General features: G+C 37.8%; 3 protein-coding genes across 4 annotated transcripts; 1 reads left to right on the forward strand and 2 right to left on the reverse strand.

The window, feature by feature from the left end:
* Positions 1-1,111: 1,111 nt before the first annotated feature.
* On the reverse strand, positions 1,112-9,083 carry gal3st1b (galactose-3-O-sulfotransferase 1b). Of its 2 annotated transcripts, none has more exons than XM_082158689.1 (3): positions 9,022-9,083; positions 8,136-8,257; positions 1,112-3,409 (listed from the first exon to the last, which is right to left on the reverse strand). In XM_082158689.1, the coding sequence occupies exons 2-3, from the start codon at positions 8,231-8,233 to the stop codon at positions 2,269-2,271; spliced, it is 1,239 nt and encodes a 412-aa protein (XP_082014815.1). In that variant the 5' UTR covers positions 8,234-8,257; positions 9,022-9,083; the 3' UTR covers positions 1,112-2,268. The 2 variants fall into 2 exon arrangements, with proteins under 2 accessions (XP_082014815.1, XP_082014814.1); XM_082158688.1 differs by lacking the exon at positions 9,022-9,083 and adding an exon at positions 8,615-8,660.
* A 2,636-nt stretch (positions 9,084-11,719) lies between these two features.
* On the forward strand, positions 11,720-17,285 carry srsf9 (serine and arginine rich splicing factor 9). The gene is made up of 5 exons (XM_082158719.1): positions 11,720-11,856; positions 12,600-12,953; positions 13,041-13,258; positions 14,805-14,977; positions 16,620-17,285. The coding sequence occupies exons 2-5, from the start codon at positions 12,796-12,798 to the stop codon at positions 16,839-16,841; spliced, it is 771 nt and encodes a 256-aa protein (XP_082014845.1). The 5' UTR covers positions 11,720-11,856; positions 12,600-12,795; the 3' UTR covers positions 16,842-17,285.
* Positions 17,286-19,319: 2,034 nt separating this feature from the next.
* On the reverse strand, positions 19,320-20,050 carry triap1 (TP53 regulated inhibitor of apoptosis 1). Its single transcript, XM_082158739.1, has 2 exons — positions 19,784-20,050; positions 19,320-19,635 (listed from the first exon to the last, which is right to left on the reverse strand). The coding sequence occupies exons 1-2, from the start codon at positions 19,928-19,930 to the stop codon at positions 19,558-19,560; spliced, it is 225 nt and encodes a 74-aa protein (XP_082014865.1). The 5' UTR covers positions 19,931-20,050; the 3' UTR covers positions 19,320-19,557.
* Between the last annotated feature and the right edge of the window lie 1,980 nt (positions 20,051-22,030).

The raw sequence follows: 22,030 nt of genomic DNA on the forward strand, positions 1-22,030 counted from the left end.
AAAATCAATAATATCAGAAAGGTGATCAGCACATCCTTGAGTTGTGCTGGGGTCAGACAGATCAGACCACCTGAGAAAGTAGTTACTATGTCTGACTTCAAAGAAATTGATGGCAAAATTTTGGAAGAAACCGTACAACACCTTAAAACATCAACATGCGCTCTTGACACACTTCCCACATCTTTTTTCAAAAGTGTGTTAAACAGTTTAGAAGCAGATCTTCTAGAAGTGGTAAATGCCTCACTTCTCTCTGGGAGTTTTCCAAACTCCCTGAAAACTGCAGTTGTCAAGCCCCTCCTGAAAAAGAACAATCTGGATAAGACCATATTAAGCAACTATAGACCGATCTCAAATCTTCCTTTCATAGGCAAGATCATTGAAAAAGTTGTCTTCAATCAGCTGAACAAATTCTTAAGCTCAAATGGATACTTTGACAATTTTCAATCTGGTTTCCGACCGCATCACAGCACAGAGACAGCGCTCATAAAGATAATAAACGATATTCGCTTAAATACTGATTCAGGCAAATTATCAGTGCTGGTACTACTCGACCTCAGTGCTGCATTTGACACTGTCGATCATAACATACTTCTTGACAGGCTGGAAAACTGGGTGGGGCTTTCTGGGATAGTCCTAAAATGGTTCAGGTCATACTTAGATGGGAGAGGTTATTATGTGAGTATAGGAGACCATAAGTCTGAGTGGACATCCATGACATGCGGAGTCCCTCAAGGCTCAATTCTTGCGCCACTCCTGTTCAACCTGTATATGCTCCCAATGAGCCAAATAATGAGAAATAACCAAATTGCTTACCACAGCTATGCAGACGACACACAGCTGTACTTAGCCCTATCGCCTAATGATTACAGCCCCATTGACTCCCTGTGCCAATGCATTGATGAAGTCAACAGTTGGATGTGCCAAAACTTTCTTCAATTAAACAAAGACAAAACTGAAGTTATTGCGTTTGGAAACAAAGATGAAGTTCTCAAGGTGAACGCATACCTTCACTCTATGGGTCAAACAACTAAACATCAAGTCAGGAATCTTGATGTGACACTAGAGTCAGACCTTAGTTTCAGTAGTCATGTCAAAGCAATAACAATCAGCATACTATCATCTGAAAAATATTGCAAGAATTAGATGCTTTGTTTCCAGACAAGACTTAGAGAAACTTGTGCATGCTTTCATCACCAGCAGGGTGGATTATTGTAATGGACTCCTCACTGGCCTTCCCAAAAAGACCATAAGACAGTTGCAGCTCATACAGAACGCTGCCGCCAGGATTCTGAGCAGAACCAGAAAATATGAACATATCACACCAGTCCTCAGGTCTTTACACTGGCTCCCAGTTAGATTTAGGATTGATTTTAAAGTATTATTACTGGTATATAAATCATTCAATGGCCTAGGACCTCAATACATTGCAGATATGCTCACTGAATATAAACCCAACAGATCACTCAGATCATTAGGATCATATCAGCTAGAAATACCAAGGGTTCACTCAAAACATGGTGAGTCTGCTTTTAGCTATTATGCCAGCCACAGCTGGAACCAGCTTCCAGAAGAGATCAGATGTGCTCCTACAGTGGTCACATTCAAATCCAGACTCAAAACACTTCTGTTTAGCTATGCATTTACTGAATGAGCACTGTGCCACTGTTCGTCCGACTGTTTGTACTGTTCTGTACTGTATTTTATTTTATTTTTCTAAACTGTTTTAATTATTCTTATTTCTTTTAATTATTTAAATTTCTCCTATGTCAGCAGGGCATTTAGCCCGTAACTGTAAATGCCCACTCAGAAGGTGTAAAAGAAAGTGATAATGTGAAAGTGACGTGTATTAATGTGGGTTTGAAAGTAGAACAGTATTTAAATGACGATATTAAAGTTTTCGTCTGAGAAAGAATGTGAACACAGTGCTAAAGAAAGTGAAAAGAACGTGTGAGTAAATGAGGGAGAAAAGAAAGTTAAAGGAATGTTGATAGATGGAAGTCGTAAGAAGATTGAAGGTTAAAAGAAGGTTGAAAGATTTAAGTCTTAAGGGAATCCTTTGAAGGAAAGATCTATAATAATATTCTTTTTTTTTATTTTTAAAAGTACTGTATTTTATTTTATTTTTCTAAACTGTTTTAATTATTCCTATTTCTTTTTATTATTTTAATTTCTTCTATGTAAAGCACTTTGAATTGCCATTGTGTATGAAATGTGCTATATAAATAAACTTGCCTTGCCTTGTCTATGAATATAAAAATCTATATGAAGTCATGAACTCATCCCAAACTGAATAATACTATCCTTAAACCAGCCCCATAATCTAGTGATCCATAGATTGACTCCTAAATCAGTCAGATACTGGATCTCAGGTGTCAGCATTTTCCGGCAGAGCTCTTGGTACTGCTGGTCAATATCGGTCCTCAGGTTGAATCCTAATATGGAAGGTTTTCCAATGGGCTGCCAGGGTTTCATGTGTCTGTCTGTGATGTCCTTCGCCTCCACGGCTCGCCCTCCATCAATGCAAATGGCCTCCATCTCTGTGTTTCTCCTGCGTAGCTCCTTCACATGCTCCTCCATTCGGCTCCGGCCGTACGCCTCCACACGGGCCCAGAAAGTGGTGTTAAAATGCCGGTAAAGCTGCCAGTCAGCGCTGCTCCATTGCCGAGCTTGAGTCTTCATCTCCGGGCTCATGAGAGCTACAGATGTGGTGTTTCGAGTATTAATCTTAAAAAACAACAAGTCGTCCATTTGCCAACATAGAGCATCTTTTAGCAGAATGAGCGACTCCTCAAAGTGCTCCGATATTAAAACATACTGAAAATGCTTTTCGACGTATTCAATGCCTTGTTGAACTCTTGGATCTCCAGCATCCAAATCGTTCTCGAAGCCAAAGTCAAAAAACTGTAGGTTTTTGAGGTAAAACGCGTTGATTCCCTTTGGGTTGAAGTAGCGGTTTGGGTGGGCGAGGAACTCTTTCAATTGGTTTTCTCCAGGTATTCTCCATGTTTGGGGTATGTAAGCTTTGAAGTAGTGAAACGTTGACTCAAAAAGTTCTGCGGGATCTCGTATGATGGTGAAGAAGATGGCGTCCGTCGGGAGTAGCTTCTTCACCTCGGGCGCATTGAATCGCATGTGATTGCACACGATATTATAGCACGTGCCCGGCTGGTAGCTCTTCACTTGAGTTCGAAAGAAGCTGGATGGGTAGGAGAAGTCATTACGGCTGTCTGGGAGAGCAAACTTCAGCTGATGCTTTTCTCCAAAGCGGAGGAGAATGTTCATTAAAGTGCTGCTGGCCGTCTTATGGGTCTTCATGAACATCAGGTTGACTTTAGGCGCACAGGCCACATCTTCTCTGATGCTCTTGTTCCACACTTTGATGTTTGGTGCACATGGGGCCAGAAGTACACTGAAAAAGATACAAAAAAAAGAGGATAAACACTGAATTATTATACAGTAGTCAACATTTGAAGTGGATCAAAACCTTTCATCAAAGTTATACATGAATTTTGAACAATACCCATTTTTGTCTTAGGACATCTTTGAACTTTTTAGACTTTTTCACTTCAAATGTTGACTATGTCGATTTGACTTCGGAGGAGAAGCGAAAATTGTCCTTTAAATGTAATTTATTGGATGGAATGAAATACAGCTTTGGAAAAAAAATTATTAAGAGACCACTGCTAAATTTATCTGGATTTATTATTTATATGTATCTGTTTGAGTAAAATTAACTTTTTACATTTTACATTTAGAAATTCAAAGTTTGTAAGCAGAACTAGCAGATTTTTCTCTTGTTCTCATACATTTTAATTGCTCTTAACTTGAAATATTTGAGAAATCTAATTCATACATTTAATAAAAAATTATCATGTAATTTCAACTAAAAACATTTTAGTAGTGGAAACTTGGATTGCTTTAACTAGCTAATTCAGTAAATGCTAACTTTCTAAATGGTAACACAATCTTAAGATTAATCTAATATCACGGGTGGTTGCAGGATGACAGAAGAAGATGAAGGTATCTTTTCCAACACGAAGGTTTAATGGGAGTAATATACAGGGCAGCAGAACAGGCAACACACACTAAATACAACGGCGATCGGACAAATGTTGACTGAACAGACGGAACTTGAATGCAAACACAGATGACACTGATTAATGGAACACATGTGATTCAGCTGAACTGATAATGACACGTGACGTGAATACAAGTCCAGATGAAAACAAACTAACCCAAACACCACTGTGACAGAACGCCCCTCCCCACAAGGCGCGTCCTCGCGCTGTAACGAGAGAGATGAAGGTGGGGGTTTGGGAGGAGGAAGAGGAGCAGGCGGAGGGCTGGCAACAGGAGTGGGCGAAGGGCAGGAGAAGGCAGGCAGAATATCAGGATAAGGGCTTGGCAGAGGGGTGATAGGTCCAGAGGGAACGATGATGATCCATGGTGGAGCTAATGGAGGGAGGAGCCATGGAGGCTGAAGTAGAGTTCTCAACGGGTCGGGTCGGCCCGACAAACCCGACGGGACCCGCGGGTTCGGGCCGGGTTCGGGTCGAAAATATAAACAAATGACTCGGGTCGGGTCGGACGTCGGGCTTAATCTTTTCCGCTCAGTGAAAAAAAAACAAAAAAACATTTATTAATCATCGCACCGTAAAGAAAGGCTGGCTACTGCGTGTAACGTGCATCATGGAGAGGGGCGGAGGCAGACCTGACGCCGCTGCGTGCACGCCTTTAGCCTGGCCTGGAGAAGAAGATGGAGTTGGTGAAAAGTAAATAAAAGTAAGCATACGATTATGTTTGTAGGCTAGGCCTATTTTGTTTAAAAATTCTTAAAAAATTGTGTGATGTGAAAAGTAGCCCGCCCGCTGGCTGGGTACATGTTTGAGTTCTTTTTATTTATTATTGTGTGAAGATTTTTATTTAAGGCATATTTATATAGCCTATTAATATATTTAAAGTTTATTGTTTCAGTTGTTTGTATTGTTAAAGGGCGTGAACATTAAAGGTTGATTTGAATTCCCGTCTGCTGGTCATGATAATACGTGTATGAGAAAAGAAAAAAAATGCGTTGATCCGTTTATAACGGATATAACGCCGCGTCGGGCCGCGGGCCGGGTTCGGTCAGATAATTCATGTTGATGTGTCGGGTTACATCGGGTCCGGGCTTTAAAAGCCACGGGCCGGGTCGGGTCGGGTTGTAATTTTCAGGCCCGTTGAGAACTCTAGGCTGAAGGGCAGGAGGTTTTAGGGCGATGACGGACAGAGGCGGAACCGATGGGGGAGGATGACAGGGAGGAGACAGAAGTTTGCCGGGCCATGGTGGAGCAGAGGGTTCAGAGGGACACAGGGGAAGCCGCTGGCTTGGGCGACTGAGGTGTAGACCTCAGGTGTAGACCTCAGGACACAGAAGGGCGTGGTGGAGACAGAGGGACTGAGGACCAAGGAGGAGCAGAAGTGAGTGAGGAGTTCAATGGAGCCAGGGGGACGAAGGGACGGGGCGTAGCCAGAGGAGTGCAGTCCAGAGGTGAGGGTAGGTCGACTAGCGACCTGGGTGGATCCGGGGGGAAGAGGGAGCCTGGCAGAACTGGTGAACTGATGAGCCACGAAGGAGATGAAGGAGGTAGGAGGCAAGGGTGAGCCAGTGGACTGATGGGCCGATGAGGAATCCTGGACGCGGTGGTTGGAGTCGGATCCAGGGCATCCACTGTCCATGATGGCACTGAGAACTGGAAGCCCCTCAGCGAGCCCACCATTCCACTGGTGTCTTGAGGGTGAGTGACGGGGCTGACAGGAGGCAGAGGAGATGAGGATGACGGCTGGATGAGAGGAGGTGGGAGAGGGAGGTTAGGTGGGAATTCAGGAACAGACTCAGGAGTAACGGCGGCCATCTCCGCTGAGGGCTCGGGCGGCGAGGCGGCCATCTTGGGACGAGGTCCTGGAATGGCGGCGGCCATGACGGGACGAGACTCTGGAAGGGTGGTCTCGGCGGGACAAGACTCTGGAATGGCGGCGGCCATGATGGGACGAAGCTCTGGAACGGCGGCGGCCATATTAAGACGAGGCTCAGGAATGGCGGCGGCCATCTTGTCTGAAGACATAGGCACGGCAAGCATGACGTGAAGAAGCTCAGGCTTGGCAGGCATGATGTGAAGATACCCAGGTTCCGAACTAGGCTCTGTGTGGCAAGCGGGCTCCGCACTGAGCTCAGTGGGAAGTCCCAGAGCGGACTCCAGAGAGCGTAGTGGAGCGGACTCTGAACAACGGACTGGAACTGACAAAGAAGGCACGGGAACGCATCCAGACGATGTGGCGATGAAGCTGGCTGGTATTTGTGGTTGAGTGGCGATGTCATCATCAGCCTCACCCACGGTGAAGCTCAACCACAGCACACGATCCAGGTATTGGACGAAAGTGCCTGGGATCAGAGCCGCTGGAGCTTGCTGGTGCAGAAGATCATCCAGTCCGTACCAGAACACAGTCTTTAGGACGTCATCTACCCAGTTTACCTCATGAGAAATCTCTAGTAACTTTTCAACACATTCTTCGATCTGGCGACCGTCCTGGAAACAGGTCACCAGTCGATTTGCAGGATTTACAAAGGTGCGGAGACCGTCCATGTTCTCCTCTTCCACTCTTTGAGCTTTTGGTCCGATCTTCTGTCACGGGTGGTTGCAGGAAGACAGAAGAAGATATCTTTTCCAATACGAAGGTTTAATGGGAGTAATATACAGGACAGCAGAACAGGCAGCATATATATATATATATACCCCTGTTAAAACAGCTGTTTATGTGATGTAAAAAACCAAGCAAATAAAAATAAGAACTTTTGCAAGTTTAATGTAAAAATAACAACCTAAGCAATGCCGAAAACCAAAGTGACACATTTCTGAGAGAATAAAATAAAATAAAAGCTTGGAATAACGAACTGCATAAGTCTACACACCCCTAAACTAGTATAAGTTGAAGCACCCTTTGATTTTGAGTCTTATCAGCAGTTCTGATTTGTTTAATTTTATTTACATCACAAAAACCAGCTGTTTTAACAGGGGTGTGTGACTATACTTTTTTAGCCACTGACATTGTGTCATTCACACAAACACTAAACACCATCATGGTAACACACAACACTAAAGTTATGCGATAAACATTAATTTAACAACATGTAACATAAAAACCTAATGTACACTGATAAGAACAAACTAGTATTTCAGAAAAGTTATTTCAGAAAAAATGCATCACACTTGAGGGACACATGTCACTCAGGGAATTCCGGGAATGTCAATTTACGGGTTTCTCTGTAAATTATACAATGATGTTTTCTTGTTCACTTCTGTCAATTCAACTGTATTTTACTTTAAAATAAAGTTAGATTACAGTTATTAACAATATATCATAGGGAAACTTACTGTTAACCAATAAAACAGGATTTACCGTAGCATTTTTACAGTTATTCACCATTAAAATCACCATAATTTTTTATCGTGTATTCCGTCTCGATGTCCGGCACGGGGAAATAATGATAATGCAGATTACAAGGTGAGGTATCTTTACTCAGTAACTTTTGACCATTCAGTCTGCAAATTTTAAGAAAGAAATCTATAACGAATGTCCTTTACTTTTGCTATGTTTTAAACATCTTTGCTGAATAAAAGTATTAATGTCTGAAAAATCCTGATCGGAGTAGTTAAAAGGATGGCTTTAAATAAGACCACATGATTGGTGATGGATGATTGGTATATAGAAAGCCACATGTTGAATCATAAGCCACAAATGTAAACCCTGATGCTCAAAATAATTTGAGTTGGGTTCACTTAAATTAAACAAATTTGTTCAATCAAATTAAGAACTTTCTTTTCCTTTTTGCGTTCACAAAACTGACACATTTAAGTAATTGTTACATAGTTTTGAGTTTTATGAACTTGGTTCTTTTAATTTAGATAAACTTTAATATAAATTTTACTGGGCTTGGATTTCTAATTCCCAGCATGCTTTGCTATGGCACTTGAAAGGGAGAGTAAATGCTAAAATTAAATGTTCTAAAATGTGTGTGTTTTTTGTGCAAGATTAACGTTAAGTGGGAGATTTAGTTGTCAATATGCTCAATGTTAAAAGAAACAACAAAGTGTGCTTACCTGTGTGTATCCAGGGAGGCTGGAGCAATAAAACAGTAAAATCCCATGATGCAAATCACAAAAGCCCCCAAAAACAACTTTTGTATCACTCGCTTCATAATCCTTCCAAACTCTCTTGGATCCTTAAAAGGAAATCATAGATTAGATCACTTTATGTATACATGTGGCCGATTGCACAAACCGTAGACTAGTCTTTCAAGAACCAAAAAAACAAGACCGTTCACTCCTCGCTGATTGCTAGTTGGACTAGTTCTTAAGACGGTGGCGGTGTTTATGCAACTATGATATCAGATCTTTTACTCCTTGAAAATAAGTTTTCTTAGACATGTTTTGATTTTGTTTGGTATTTGCAAACGAGAGGCACTCTGCTTACCTGTCTAGCTACATTTGGTAGAATATGCATTGTTATTATTAATAGTGTGGTGGATTTGTGTGCACAGAGTCTCATACTGTATATTTGGACAGAAAGTGTTTCGTACTCTGTGTTTACACATCAAACATGGCGTATGCCAGTGTTTACTGTACAACTCTTGTTTCAAAGTTACTACTTTTGCCTTTAATCTCATTACAACACACCTTAAATGCAACATCAAGTGGATGAAATGTCTAAATAAGCTGGTTAAAACTAATAAAGTTTGCCTCATTCTAAGAGTTTACAGAATGACAAAACGTCAGTAAAAATGTGTAAATGAAAAACACTTGTAAAAGCAAGTCCTTCCTGAATGATGTCGTCTCGGAAAGGCGTGTCAGACAGCGCATTCAGCACTTTCTCCTCTCATGCATTTTCAAAGGCTTTGATTCAAAATCGCATGAGCTAATGTGATCATTCTTAATATGATGTCATCATTCCATATGATGTCATGAAAGATTTGAGTGCAGCTTATACCTGATCAGTGTTTGCTGAAGCCTTGCTATCGTCCCAGAAATCATGGCCACAGACAGAGATAATATAACACTGCTCAATCCAATAATTCTTGAAATGATAGACATCTATAGCGCTCATGGGAACCTGTTCTGCTGTTCTGAGAAAAAACACTCCGCTCTTTGTTCTGATTGGTTTGATGTTTATAAACGATATGGAGCAAAGGAAGATCCCTCACACCCATCTGTGATTTCATAGAACCATGAAAAGATGTTGTTTCATCGATGTCTGATGTGGTCAGTGCACACCCCGCTCATGTTGTGACACGCTAACATCGTGACATACTGTGAACATTAGACTTGTGTTAAAACCTTGAAATAATCAATAGTTATTTAGATATGTCAGTTTTAGTTATTTTAGTACATGCCTGTTACAACAAAAATAAAAATGAGAAATGTTGATTTTATTTATTTATTTTATTTATTACAAAAATGCTTTTTTCTGGTTTGGTTTTAGTTAACTATAATAACCCTGATGACAATGGAATTGTCAATTATCATGGACAATTTGATTTTATTGTAAATTAAAAATATTATATGCAGAGGTGGGTAGAGTATCCAAAAACTGTACTCAAGTAAAAGTACAAGTACTTATAGAAATATTTACTCAAAGTAATAATCTTAATAGTTAAGCTGCATGAGTAAGAGTAAAAAGTAACCAATGAAAAACTACTCAAGTAGCTAGTTACTTCGGATCATATATAGGCCTATATATATATATATATAACATGATATTATTTAGTTATTTTTAATTTAAATAACTATATTATCATAATTAGATAGGCTATCTTTGCAACAAAAACAGAAGAGACAAGCATTATTTCTGCCATCTGTAGCCCGAGAATCGTTGCCTGTCCTTTGGTTTGTATAATAGTAATTTATACAACTATTTGGATTATTAGAAAATGTCGAAATAAAGTGACTCTGCAGAGTTTTGCATTCATTTGGTGTTCATTTCATAAAATGTGGACAATGGTAGCTTGTATAAATTAATGTATATGTCCAAAAAACGGGTAATGTCATACTTTCTAGTAGTGCTATCGTGGCGTAATAATCTGTTTGTTTGTAAAATGTATTACCTGAGTTAAATGAAATCGAGTATATCGTCCTGTGGAATCATTCATTCACAGACAGCTTACGAAGATGTTCAACTAATAAAGATCTTTATCGCTGGCAAAAAATATGATGCATTTGCAGATTTGCTTTCATTTGACTGTACTGTAGGTCCACGGCCACTTCATCACGCTCTTGATGTTCTTAAATCTTCCAGTTTCGACTCAGTCGAGTGTGAATTGAAATCGCTTCAGACGATTCAGTGCGTGTAGGAACTGAACAGTTCATTCAAACTGATTCGCGAACCGATTCAGACAGATCTGCCAACTTGTTTGATGAAGTCTTTGAACAGAATCGACTCAAAAGAGTGATTCATTTGTGAATTGAGCATCGCTCAAGCCCAGAAAAAAGATACAGCGCGCTTGGTATTAAACTACGCATTTAACAACATGTATTGCATTAAAATCAAGTAACGAGAGGAACGTCGCCTAACGTAACGAAGTAAAAGTACAGTTTTTTCTTTAGAAATGTACTCGGGATAAAGTAAAAGTACCCACATTTAAATCTACTCTTAAAAGTACAAGGTTACCCAAAAAATGCTCAAGTAAACTGAATTTTATTTTATTTTATTGACTATAATAACATTAATTTTTTTTTATTTTCACTATAATTTTATTTATTTTAGCTATAATATAATTTTATTTTATTTTAGGTATAATTACATTTGTTATTTTATTTTAACTATGACATTTGACATTTTACTGACATTTTTTAAATTTTAACTATAATAACAGTTTATTTAATTTTATTTGACCAATGACATTTGACATTTTAATGACATTTTTTATTATATTTTTATTATAATAACATTTTATTTTATTTGAACTGTAATAACGGTTTATTTCATTTTATTTTACCAACGACATTTGACATTTTGATGACATTTTATTATATTTTTATTTTTATTATAACAACATTTTATTTATTTGAGCTATAATGACATTTTATGAATTTATTTTTATTTTAACCATAATAATATTTTATTTTATTTTAGCTATAATATTATTTTATTTTATTTGAGCTATAATTACATTTGTTATTTTATTTTAACTATGACATTTGACATTTTACTGACATTTATTTTATTTTAACTATAATAACAGTTTATTTTATTTTATTTTACCAATAACATTTGACATTTTACTGACATTTATTTTATTTTAACTATAATAACAGTTTATTTTATTTGAACTATAATAACATTTTATTTTATTTTACTAACATTTTATTTGAACTGTAATAACATTATTTTATTATTGTCTTTTCTTTAAGCTATAATGATTTTTTTTAAAATATGATATAATATTTTATTTTATTTTAACTATAATTACATTTAATTTTATTTTAGCTATAACAAAATGTTATGTTATTTTATGTTACTTTAATGACATTTATAAAAAGTATTTAACGTGATATAATAACATTTAATATTATTTTAACTATAATAACTTTATATTTATACTTTGTATATATATATTTATTACACCGATACACTGAAGTGCCAGTAGTGTTTTGTGTGTGTGTGTGTGTCGTGTCGTCGCTCGTCACAGGTTTCAGCGGTTTCCTGCAGTTGCTTGTTTCCGCCTGAAGGGGCGGAATTTTAATTCTCTCACTTCCTGATCCGGGGAGGGGAAGCGCGTGCGCCTGTTTATCCTCGGTTTTTTATTACGAGCTGCAATTTATTAAGGTAAATCAAACTATAAATTCCCCTTATATTTAATCTTTAAACACATTCGCGAATGAGTAAAAAGCAGACCCCGTTATTCGCTCGTGTTTTGTCATTTTGCTCTGAGCAGTTGGTCTCAACAAAGGAGCTAGCAGCTAGTATGCTAATGTCATTGTGTTGTATTGTTACTAAACAATACGTAAATATGACAATTGTATGCCTAATTTAAGTGATTATTATTTATACAAGAATAAATGAACGAATCTAGGTTTATATTTTAAATTGCGTGGGGAATTAACAACATTAGAAGAGATGAGAGATGTTAGCACTGTTAGCAGCTGTCATGGCTCCTCCAGTCATTTGCATTTGACTCCTTTATTAAACATACTCCTTTATTAATCATATTTTTTCACATATTTGCAGATTTATTCTCTGTACAAAGCCCCTAAGCTAATCCCAGAGTCGCTCATAATGCCCTGCTCATTACAAAATGTTTTACAATGTTTGTGTTGAATGATATTTAACATAATAAAAGTAGTTTTTCTAGATCTTGGCATGACGTATGGTAGCTTAATATGTCTTCTATGTCAAAATGAGATGATATTTTCCCTACAGAATGTAAATCGCCATTTAAATCATGCACACATGTGCTTCTTAGACGTTATTCAAATGTTTTGTGGTCGATTGGAAGCATCATTCACTCCCTTGTTCCTCATCTGACCCTCATGTATGTTCATACTGACGGATTATCCTGTGTTTCTAAGTTTTCAGACTGTGGTCCTGGAGAAGGTCCTCTGCTGGGTTACTTGAGCTCGACATGCACTGCTTCCACCAGAGTTTAGAGTTGTAAATAGTGGCTTTTAGAAGAACGGACTAGAGTTTGGATGTTTTAAAGACCCTGACCCGGAAAAAAAACGCTCTATTTCCTCGAAGGCTGCAGGTTCAGCGAGGTTTAAAGCCATGTCGGACGGACGGATCTACGTGGGAAACCTTCCCATGGAAGTTCAGGAGAGGGACATTGAGGATCTCTTCTACAAATACGGAAAAATTCGGGATATTGAGCTGAAGAACAACAGAGGCACCATCCCGTTTGCCTTCGTGCGATTTGAGGATCCACGGTGAGTCGCCCGGCCTCAGAGAGCTCATGGACGAGGCTTTTTCAGGTGTAGAACGAAAATTAGGAGCACTTTCCTCTCTTCCTCTAGGGATGCCGAGGATGCGGTCTTTGGAAGGAATGGATATGCTTTTGGAGACTGTAAGCTGCGTGTGGAATACCCTCGTTCTTCCGGATCCAAATTTAGTGGACCTTCAGGAGGAGGAGGAGGAGGAGGTGGTGGAGGAGGTGGTGGAGGAGGAGGAGGAGGGCCACGGGGAAGGTTTGGGCCCCCGACACGTAGATCTGAGTTTCGTGTTATTGTAACCGGTGAGTTGAGAGATTTGAGACACTGGCACCTTCACTTGAATCAACATTATAAATATCGTCTACAATAATATCGTGATTGTTGTTTTAATGATGTGCGATCTGACATTATCAAGTATGTCCCTCACTTTACAAAAACACACACTACGTTATGTATTCAGACTAGTGCGCTTGTGCATTTAGTGTGCATACTTTCATTACATGATTTACTCTATTAAAATGCATTTATAATGCCCTCAATATTCAGGTCCCCCTGTAGTCAATAATTTGATCTGTTAAATTATCTTTGATCACCAAAATTACATATTTAAGCGTTTTTTCTTTGGACAAAAAATTCTTCATGCCTTAAAATAGCTTGAATGTAACTCGACACCCTTTCCTCATTTAGTATACCTGGTTCTATGAATATGCAAATTAGCCCCCCCCCCCCAATGATCTGATTGGTTACAAGGTAGTTTGTGATGTCAGAAACACCAGCGATTTCAAAGCGTGTTTTTGAGACTGTCTTTGGTTCACTGCAGTTTTAAGGAGGAAATACTCAGCAATGCTGTCGACTTATGAACTTACACATGGTTTGTCTTAAAGCAGATTAAAAACACCATATAGACACATAAACTACATTAAAAGCTTGATTTTCAACACACGGGACTTTAATCGATGTCACACGAAGAGTGCAGTTTTTTCTCTAAATATCAGCATTATTACAAATGTGATATTGATTTTATACAACAGTTCAATAAACAAATTGTTAATATTAAGTGACTTGCATTTTAAACACAGTATTGCCTGTTTTTACTACATTTCGTCAACAAAAATAGTTGACCACAGGATAGTTTTGCTCTCTGACACACAGGTGTTTCCTTACTGAATGAACAAATCACTTGAATGAATGATTTAATGACTCACTCATTAAGATAGTCAAATGATTCGTTTTTGAGTGAATCAGCCGTTTGAATGAATCGGTTGAATGACTCATTAACAGTGACTCGCTGCCTCCTAGTGGCGGTTTTAATTTCACATTTAAAGTATCTTTTTAATTTTATACAATTATTTCAAAATATAAATATGCAGCATTTTATGTCTAATTAATCACAACATTATTTCTGCATGTGTAACTGCAGGTTAAACGCATCCATGTCTGTCTGAGCTGCATCTAAATGCCACTTCAGATGCAGCTTCTGTGTTGCAAAGATGAATTTTGTTGATTTCATTTGTTTGGAAAAGATGATTTCTGTCACTGCTGCGAACTGACCACCACACAGAATATAAGGAATATCAAAAACTTTAGGAGTCAGCCGTCCACTCCTAAACCTAATCACTATAGAAGTTTACCCCACTATGACGACTTCTGCTTCTGAGAACCATAGAAATGCGAAAATGGTTTACTTTTTATTTACTGATAATCATAATGGATTGTGAATGCTTGACTTTAATTTTGCAAATGGATGTTAATTTGTTTACATGCATATCACACAAATGTTTACAGCACTTAACTCTCAAAGAGTTTTGTAGATGGGTGTATGAACATAATAAAAACCTTTCCCTGCAGGTCTTCCTCCCACTGGCAGCTGGCAGGACCTCAAAGACCACATGCGTGAGGCTGGAGACGTGTGTTTCGCTGACGTGCAGCGTGACGGCGAGGGCGTGGTTGAGTTCCTCAGACGTGAGGACATGGAGTACGCGCTGCGGCGTCTGGACAGCACAGAGTTCAGATCACACCAGGTGAGGAAACGTGCATTGATTGAGTGTGCAAATTCAGCCCATTTTTTTGGGCTTCAAAATCTCGCCCCCCAACGATCACACGTTGATCTGATTGGTTACAAGGTAGTTTGTGACGTCAGAAACACCAGCGATTTCAAAGCGTGTTTTTGAGACTGTCTTTGGTTCACTGCAGTTTTAAGGAGGAAATACTCAGCAATGCTGTCGACTTATGAATTTACACATGGTTTGTCTTAAAGCACATTAAAAACACCACATATACACATAAACAATGTTGGGGAAAGTTACTTTGAAAAAGTAATGCATTACAATATTGCGTTGCTCCCTTAAAAAGTAACTAATTGCGTTACTTAGTTACTTTTTAAGAAAAGTAATGTGTATGTCACTTTTGCGTCACTCACTTGGGCTGTTTTTTGTTTTTTTTTAATAACAAAAAAGTTATATTTTTGGGCAAATGTAAAGGCCTTTTCACACACAAATTTAAATAAGGCTGAAGGAAATGCAAATGTATGTGTGTGTGCGCAGCTCAAACAAACCTTTCAGGTTTCCATGAATCCATACTTCACCAACAAGATCAGCAGCAAGTACATCGGTCAATAAAGTGCGATTAAATGCATACAAATATTTGTTTTATTTAACAGTAATTATTGGAGATTTGCTTAGTATTCTGATTTTGCATTTCACTGATTTTATTAAGTTTGAGGAATACTGAATCTTTTTGTGTGCAAGTGAGACGTGTAAATGCACGCTCACATTTAGTCCAGAACTACAATAAACATCATTTTTTAAATACAACGTCTCTGCACTTACTCACGATTTTTCTCAGCATGGGGACAGAAAAGCTGTCAGTCATGGGAAAGCAAAGTAACTCAAGTTACTTGTAATGCATTACCCCCAACACTGCATATAAATGACATTAAAGGGGTGGTTGAGTATGATTTGACTTTTCTAACTTTAGTTAGTGTGTAATGTTGCTGTTTGAGCATAAACAACATCTGCAAAGTTACAACGCTCAAAGTTCAAAGCAAAGGGAGAGATTTACTTTTACAGAAAATGCTTTTTAAGGACTACAACAAACGGCTGGTAGAGACTACACCACATTCCTCCCGGGTTAGTGACATCACCAACCCTAGAATTTACATAAACCCCGCCCCCGGAACACGATTTATAGATTATCAAGACAGAATATGCTAATCAATGACTAGAAGATAACTACACATAAGCTACATAAACTCATCAACTAACCATTCAGAAATGTTGTCACTTCTAGAGTCTCTCCATCATTGTCAGACTCCGGTTTGAACATAAAAGGCTGGAAGTTTTTGAAATTTTCAGTGCATGTCTGTGTGAGGTAAAAGGACAGGAGTTGTTGAAGCTCCGCCCCCTGTGCCGGGAGCAGCAGCTAATTTGCATTTAAAGGGACAGACACAAAACAGTGCATTTTTGCTCACCCTCAAAACTTTAACATGCTGTATAAAAATATCTGTGGGGTATTTTGAGCTAAAACTTCTCATACACACTCTGGGGACATCAGACTTATTTTACATCTTGTGAAAAGGGCATTATACCACCCCTTTAAAAGCTCCAGTTTTAGTTGGTGATAATACCCCTGATTTAAAGTTCATCCATCTTGTTTGTTGTGCAGGGAGAGACGTCCTACATCAGAGTCATGGAGGAGCGAGGCACAAGCTGGGGTCGCTCGCGTTCCCGGTCCAGGTCTCGCGGACGCTACTCACCCGCGTACCAGAGCAGAGGGTCTCCGCCCCCCCGTTACCGATCGCCACCGCGTCACATGACCCGCCATAGCCCGCCCTCCCGCCGCCCCCCGCTCCAGCATCATAGCCCGCCGCCACGCCACTATCGATGAGCGCCAGCTCCTTTTCTCGGCCGTCACGCCCTCTTTTCCTTTCTCAATTTTGTAATTTACATTCCATTTTAGGAACCCGAATGGCCTTATTCACCGTTCAGTTCATGCGAATATGTAAATGATCATGTGGATGATGCGTGTGTGTTTTCAGAACAGATGATGCGGTTGTGAATGTGAAAGATCTGAAGATGAATAACCCGTTTTGTCCTTTGTGATTGGCATGAGGTGACATTTAAAGACGTGCTGTTTGTGATTAAATCTGGTCTATTTCATAAACATGACAATTTTTTATGATTTGAATAAAAGGCTGGAATTTTTAAAATGTTTCTTTCTGGAATTTCCCCCTGTGTGATCTTTTTTTGCTTTTCTGTTTGTTTTGTATCATGTGATGACTGTATGCATAATTTTTTTTTTTTTTTCAATTAAAGCATCAAGTCAAATTTACTCCCACATTGTATCATGAGTCCTTTTTACACACTGCCGTTTTGCAGGAATAACAGACACAATAACAGATAACGGAAAAACAGTAAATTGTGAATTATAAGTACTACTTTAAAATAATTAATTAATTTAAATTATTCATTAAGGTTAACAGACATTGTCAGTAAATGTAGAAATGAGCATTAGCTAAGATTAATTAATTAAGATTCATCAAATGTTTGTTTTTCTATAGCAGTTAATATTTTATTAGTTATGCTGAGCTCTCAATAGTTCAGATATTGATCTTTCTTTGAGAAATTTCTCATTTAAACCATAAAATGTTCTTTGACTTATCTGAGCCATTTGTACAGAAAAACTTTAATCATTTTAATTTCAACTTTTCTTAATTAGTCTAATATATACTTTCCATTAGTGTACTGATGTGACGCCACAGATTTAATTAGGTTTCAATAAATAGCATGTGTTGGATTCTGTACATCACAGATTTGTTGATGACAAAGAAGTGTTAGAAGTTACACTAACAGAGAAAACATGTTAATTTACAAAGAATTAAATTCTTTTTTTATTTTGAGCATGCATGTATACCCTTTTCTGTTATTTTTTCTTTCTTTTGTTTTCTTCTTCCTCAATATGTGCATATATTTTTCTTTAATATCTTTGAATATATTTGAAAGTTATCCTTACTTCATCATATACAATCAGTACCTGATGTTAAAAATGTTATTAAAGTTTTTATAATGCTATGGAATTCTTTAGAGCATTATATGTGAAACGTTTGTATGTTTCGAAATGCTACATGGATATTTAGTTGGAATAAACGTTTAATAAATAATAAATAAATAAAAACTGAGTTCATTAACGTAAAAAAAAAAAAGACTGATGGCCAATCAAATCAAAGAAGGCGGGGCTTAGTTTACTGCGTCACACTTCACATAGAAACCGCGCGAATTTCAGCTCGGCTTCAGTGTTTGATGGTAAAAGAGCGCGAATGCGAGGTAAGATTTAAATAGCTGTTTTACTATATAAATGATAATCAACAGTTATATCCAGTGATGCAAAATATATACTTTTTTGTCAAATTTTGTGTTGAATGTAAAATATAGGCTGAATAATTTAATACAAGGAACATTTACCACGTACGAATAAGAGTGAATGGGTATACAACTTAAAATACATTTATTATTTGTTAATAAAAACTTGTTATTTTACTGGTCTTTTTTGGTGAAGCTTCGAAACCTTTGCGAATCAGTGATTGATTCAGAGCGAACCAAAGTCAAGTGATTCAGTAAACGATGCTTCGTTATGTCATAACTGTTTCGACGTTTTTAACGGTTATTGATCTCTCTGAACCCATGGATCCGTGGAAATATGGTTTATTCTTTATTTTTTTGATGGGCGCGTTACTTTTGTGAAGCTTCGACACCTTTGCGAATCATTTCGTGATTGATTCAGAGCGCGAATCGATCAAACGGAGTCACGTGATTTCAGTAAACGATGCTTTGTTTCGACGCAACGGTTATTGATATCTCTGAGTGAACACATGGATCCGTGTCTATATGGTTTATGGATTCTAATCTAATCCGTTATATACATTTGTAGACATTTCATTAGTCTCTTATTGGCCTGAACCAAGCTCTCCATAAAACAAAAACAAGACTACAGTAATAAAATAACACACGATACATACTTTTCATATTTAACGATGATTTTGTTAGCGGCCATTAATAATTACACTTTAAAAATGTGCAATTAGTTTGTAAAACGTGCTTCTATTCATGTTTTCGTTGCATTGACGTTTCAATAGCGAATAATTTCCCCCTTGAATCAACGCGATCGTTTCTCCCATGATGCATCACTCCCTGAAATCCTTTTATATTCTTTAATTATTTAAATAACATTACACTTCCCCCAACCTAAAACAAAATGGCCTTAAGGACAGAAGTTAAATAATTGTTGGCTTGCGTTTAAAATAATTAAAATGTAAAAAATAATGCACATGTATATTTTTCTACATTAACAAACATTTTCTGAGGCACATTAAAGACAACACAACTGGTTTCATTTTAATACACACATGCATTTCCTTGCATGTTTAAAAAGCCTCAGTGATGCTGACAGCTCAAACATGCCAAATAATCCCCATTTAATAATTTAACAAGCAATGTACAGTCTCAAAAATGTGTGTCCATCAGAATCAGCGATGCAGTCTTTGTGTCTGATGCAACACGTTCATATAAAGCAAAGAATAAAACACGTTCAGGCGAGCATCAGGCCATCAGCTGTCTGGTTTCTCTCTGTTTGGGCCCATGAACTCCACACCTTCTATAGGGATATCCTTCTCCTTGATGGCTTTCTGGAAACACACACATCAGAGCATCAGTGATTGACAGCAGATTTATAGGAAGCTCACAAGGTTTTGAGACACAGTCGCAAGTGTTTTCTCACCTCCGAGGGCTGGTTCACAATCACATACATTATTGTTCACATGCACGGATATGTACCTGAACACACGTGTGGTATTTGTGGAATAATTCGCTGCATGGATCTGCGCTGCGGTCTCCTTTGAGGAATTTCTCGGCAAACCAGCGGTTGAAACACTGATCATACTCGCGCTTGAGCTCCGTGCAGCCCTCGCCGACACTGTTCATCTTCTTATCCCACCGAGACGACACAGTTCACGGGTTTAAGGTTGTCTGTCAGAGGAGATCTCGCTGTTTTTTTTCCGCAATCTCTCTTGACTTTGCCGATACCACGTGGTCTCGCGTGGCGCGCGAGGATGACGTCACTCAGCCGCCGCCGCCGTGTAATAAAAGTCTTCAAGGATAAAACGGGACCCAGTTGATTTAATGCTTGGAATTAAAATAAACTATGATTAGATATGTTAAAAAATAAATTAATAATAATAATAATAATGTGTAAAACAATTTCATTCTTCACAAAAATAATAAATAAAACAGAAAATGGTTATTAAAAATAGGAGAGTGCTGAAGGTCAATATTTACTGTAAAAGTAGAACAATTTCATTATTCACAAAAATTATAAATAAATAAATTAAAAAATAGGAAAGTGCTGAAGGTCAATATTTACTAAAGAAATATAACTATTTAATTATTCACAAAAATAGTAAATAAATAAAATAGAAAAATATTAAATAAAAGTTGGAAAGTGCTGAAGGTCAATATTTACTGTAAAAGTAGAACAATTTCATTCTTCAGAAAAATTATAAATAAAAAAATAGTTATTAAAAATAGGAAAGCGCTGAAAGTCAATATTTACCGTAAAAGCAGAACAATTTCATTCTTCAGAAAAATAATAAATAAAACAGAAAATGGTTATTAAAAATAGGAGAGTGCTGAAGGTCCATAATTACTGAAGAAATATAACTATTTAATTATTCACAAAAATTATAAATAAATAAAAAGTTCATAAAAATAGGAACATGCTGAAAATGCTTTGTGATGTTATGCATTAGTATTTCATTTGTATTATGCTCATTTCATTATAGTTTGGTTATTAAATGTTGTATATTTTATATGTTTCTAATATTGTCTGTACAAAGGCACTTATGTATGTATTTATATTTTCCCACCCACGTTAAAGGTACAATTTTGTATCAAAATATCCAAAAACGACTTGCACAGTGTTGTATATTTCTTTCAATTGTGTACTTACATTATCCTAAATGTTTCCAAGAATTTGTAAATTCAGAGAAATTCACATTTTAAATAGTGCCTGTCCCTGACTCCCTGTTCACTTGTCGCCTGTCAATGACGTAATATCCGCGTTATCCCTGGTTTCTGCTCCTACTACTGTAGTAACCATGGCGACAGAAGTGGACAACTGCGTTACGTCTAGCGGCACGTTCACGCTATTGTTGTTTCGTTCAAAGTTCAAACATTATGGACCATGGCAAGCAGACTTTGGGACAAAAGGAGACATAAAACGAGGATCAATATCAGCATGGTGTTTTCGAGATGCTGAGAGCTAGCGTCCGCGGCTAACTTCGTCTTGACAGAGATGCGCAAATGTACATAAAACTAATCAAAATAACGTGACATGACTGCCAGATTCAAACTGTGCTTTCGCACTATGGCTGGCGCTGAGCCAAAGACGGACGCGCTCAGTGCTTGTCATATATCACAACTATTCAGTGTTTTAAACCACATAATGTTTATTTTAGGTTTCAGACATTTAAATGCATTTTAATGGGGGGGTGTATCGTGATGCCGGCTCAACATCGTGATGTCTATCGGCCCAACCCTAATTTCTATTTCAAATAAACGCTCTTCTTTTTAAAGACTATTGAGAGTTTATTTGACATCATAAATAGAATCATTCACCCATTCATTGTCACGTGATCCTTCTGAAATGAGTCTCTCTTTTTCTGTCAGGTGTGTGAAGGGTGAAAGGTCAGATGATCAGACTGTGACGCTCTGAGCTGCTCGACACGTCCTCAGACAGACACACACAGGTGAGAGTTTCTCCAGCTCAGAGAGACGCCCGTATCCGACTCTCGTGTGCCGTAAATCTGCTGTGAGGACTGTGATGAATAGGTCACAGGGTCTTTGTCACAGAAATATCCGCCTGTCTGAGAAACCCCAGAGACGCTTTGTTCCCTGTGACCCCTTTATATAATGAAATACATACAGTACATGAAAAAATATACATAGAAATATGCATGTATTTATACTTGTATTTATACACAATAGAATAATAATGTATTATAAAAATAATAAAATTATAAAAAT

Source organism: Leuciscus leuciscus (genome assembly GCF_965113295.1).
Source record: "Leuciscus leuciscus genome assembly, chromosome: 24".
In the NCBI taxonomy this organism is placed as follows: domain Eukaryota; kingdom Metazoa; phylum Chordata; class Actinopteri; order Cypriniformes; family Leuciscidae; genus Leuciscus; species Leuciscus leuciscus.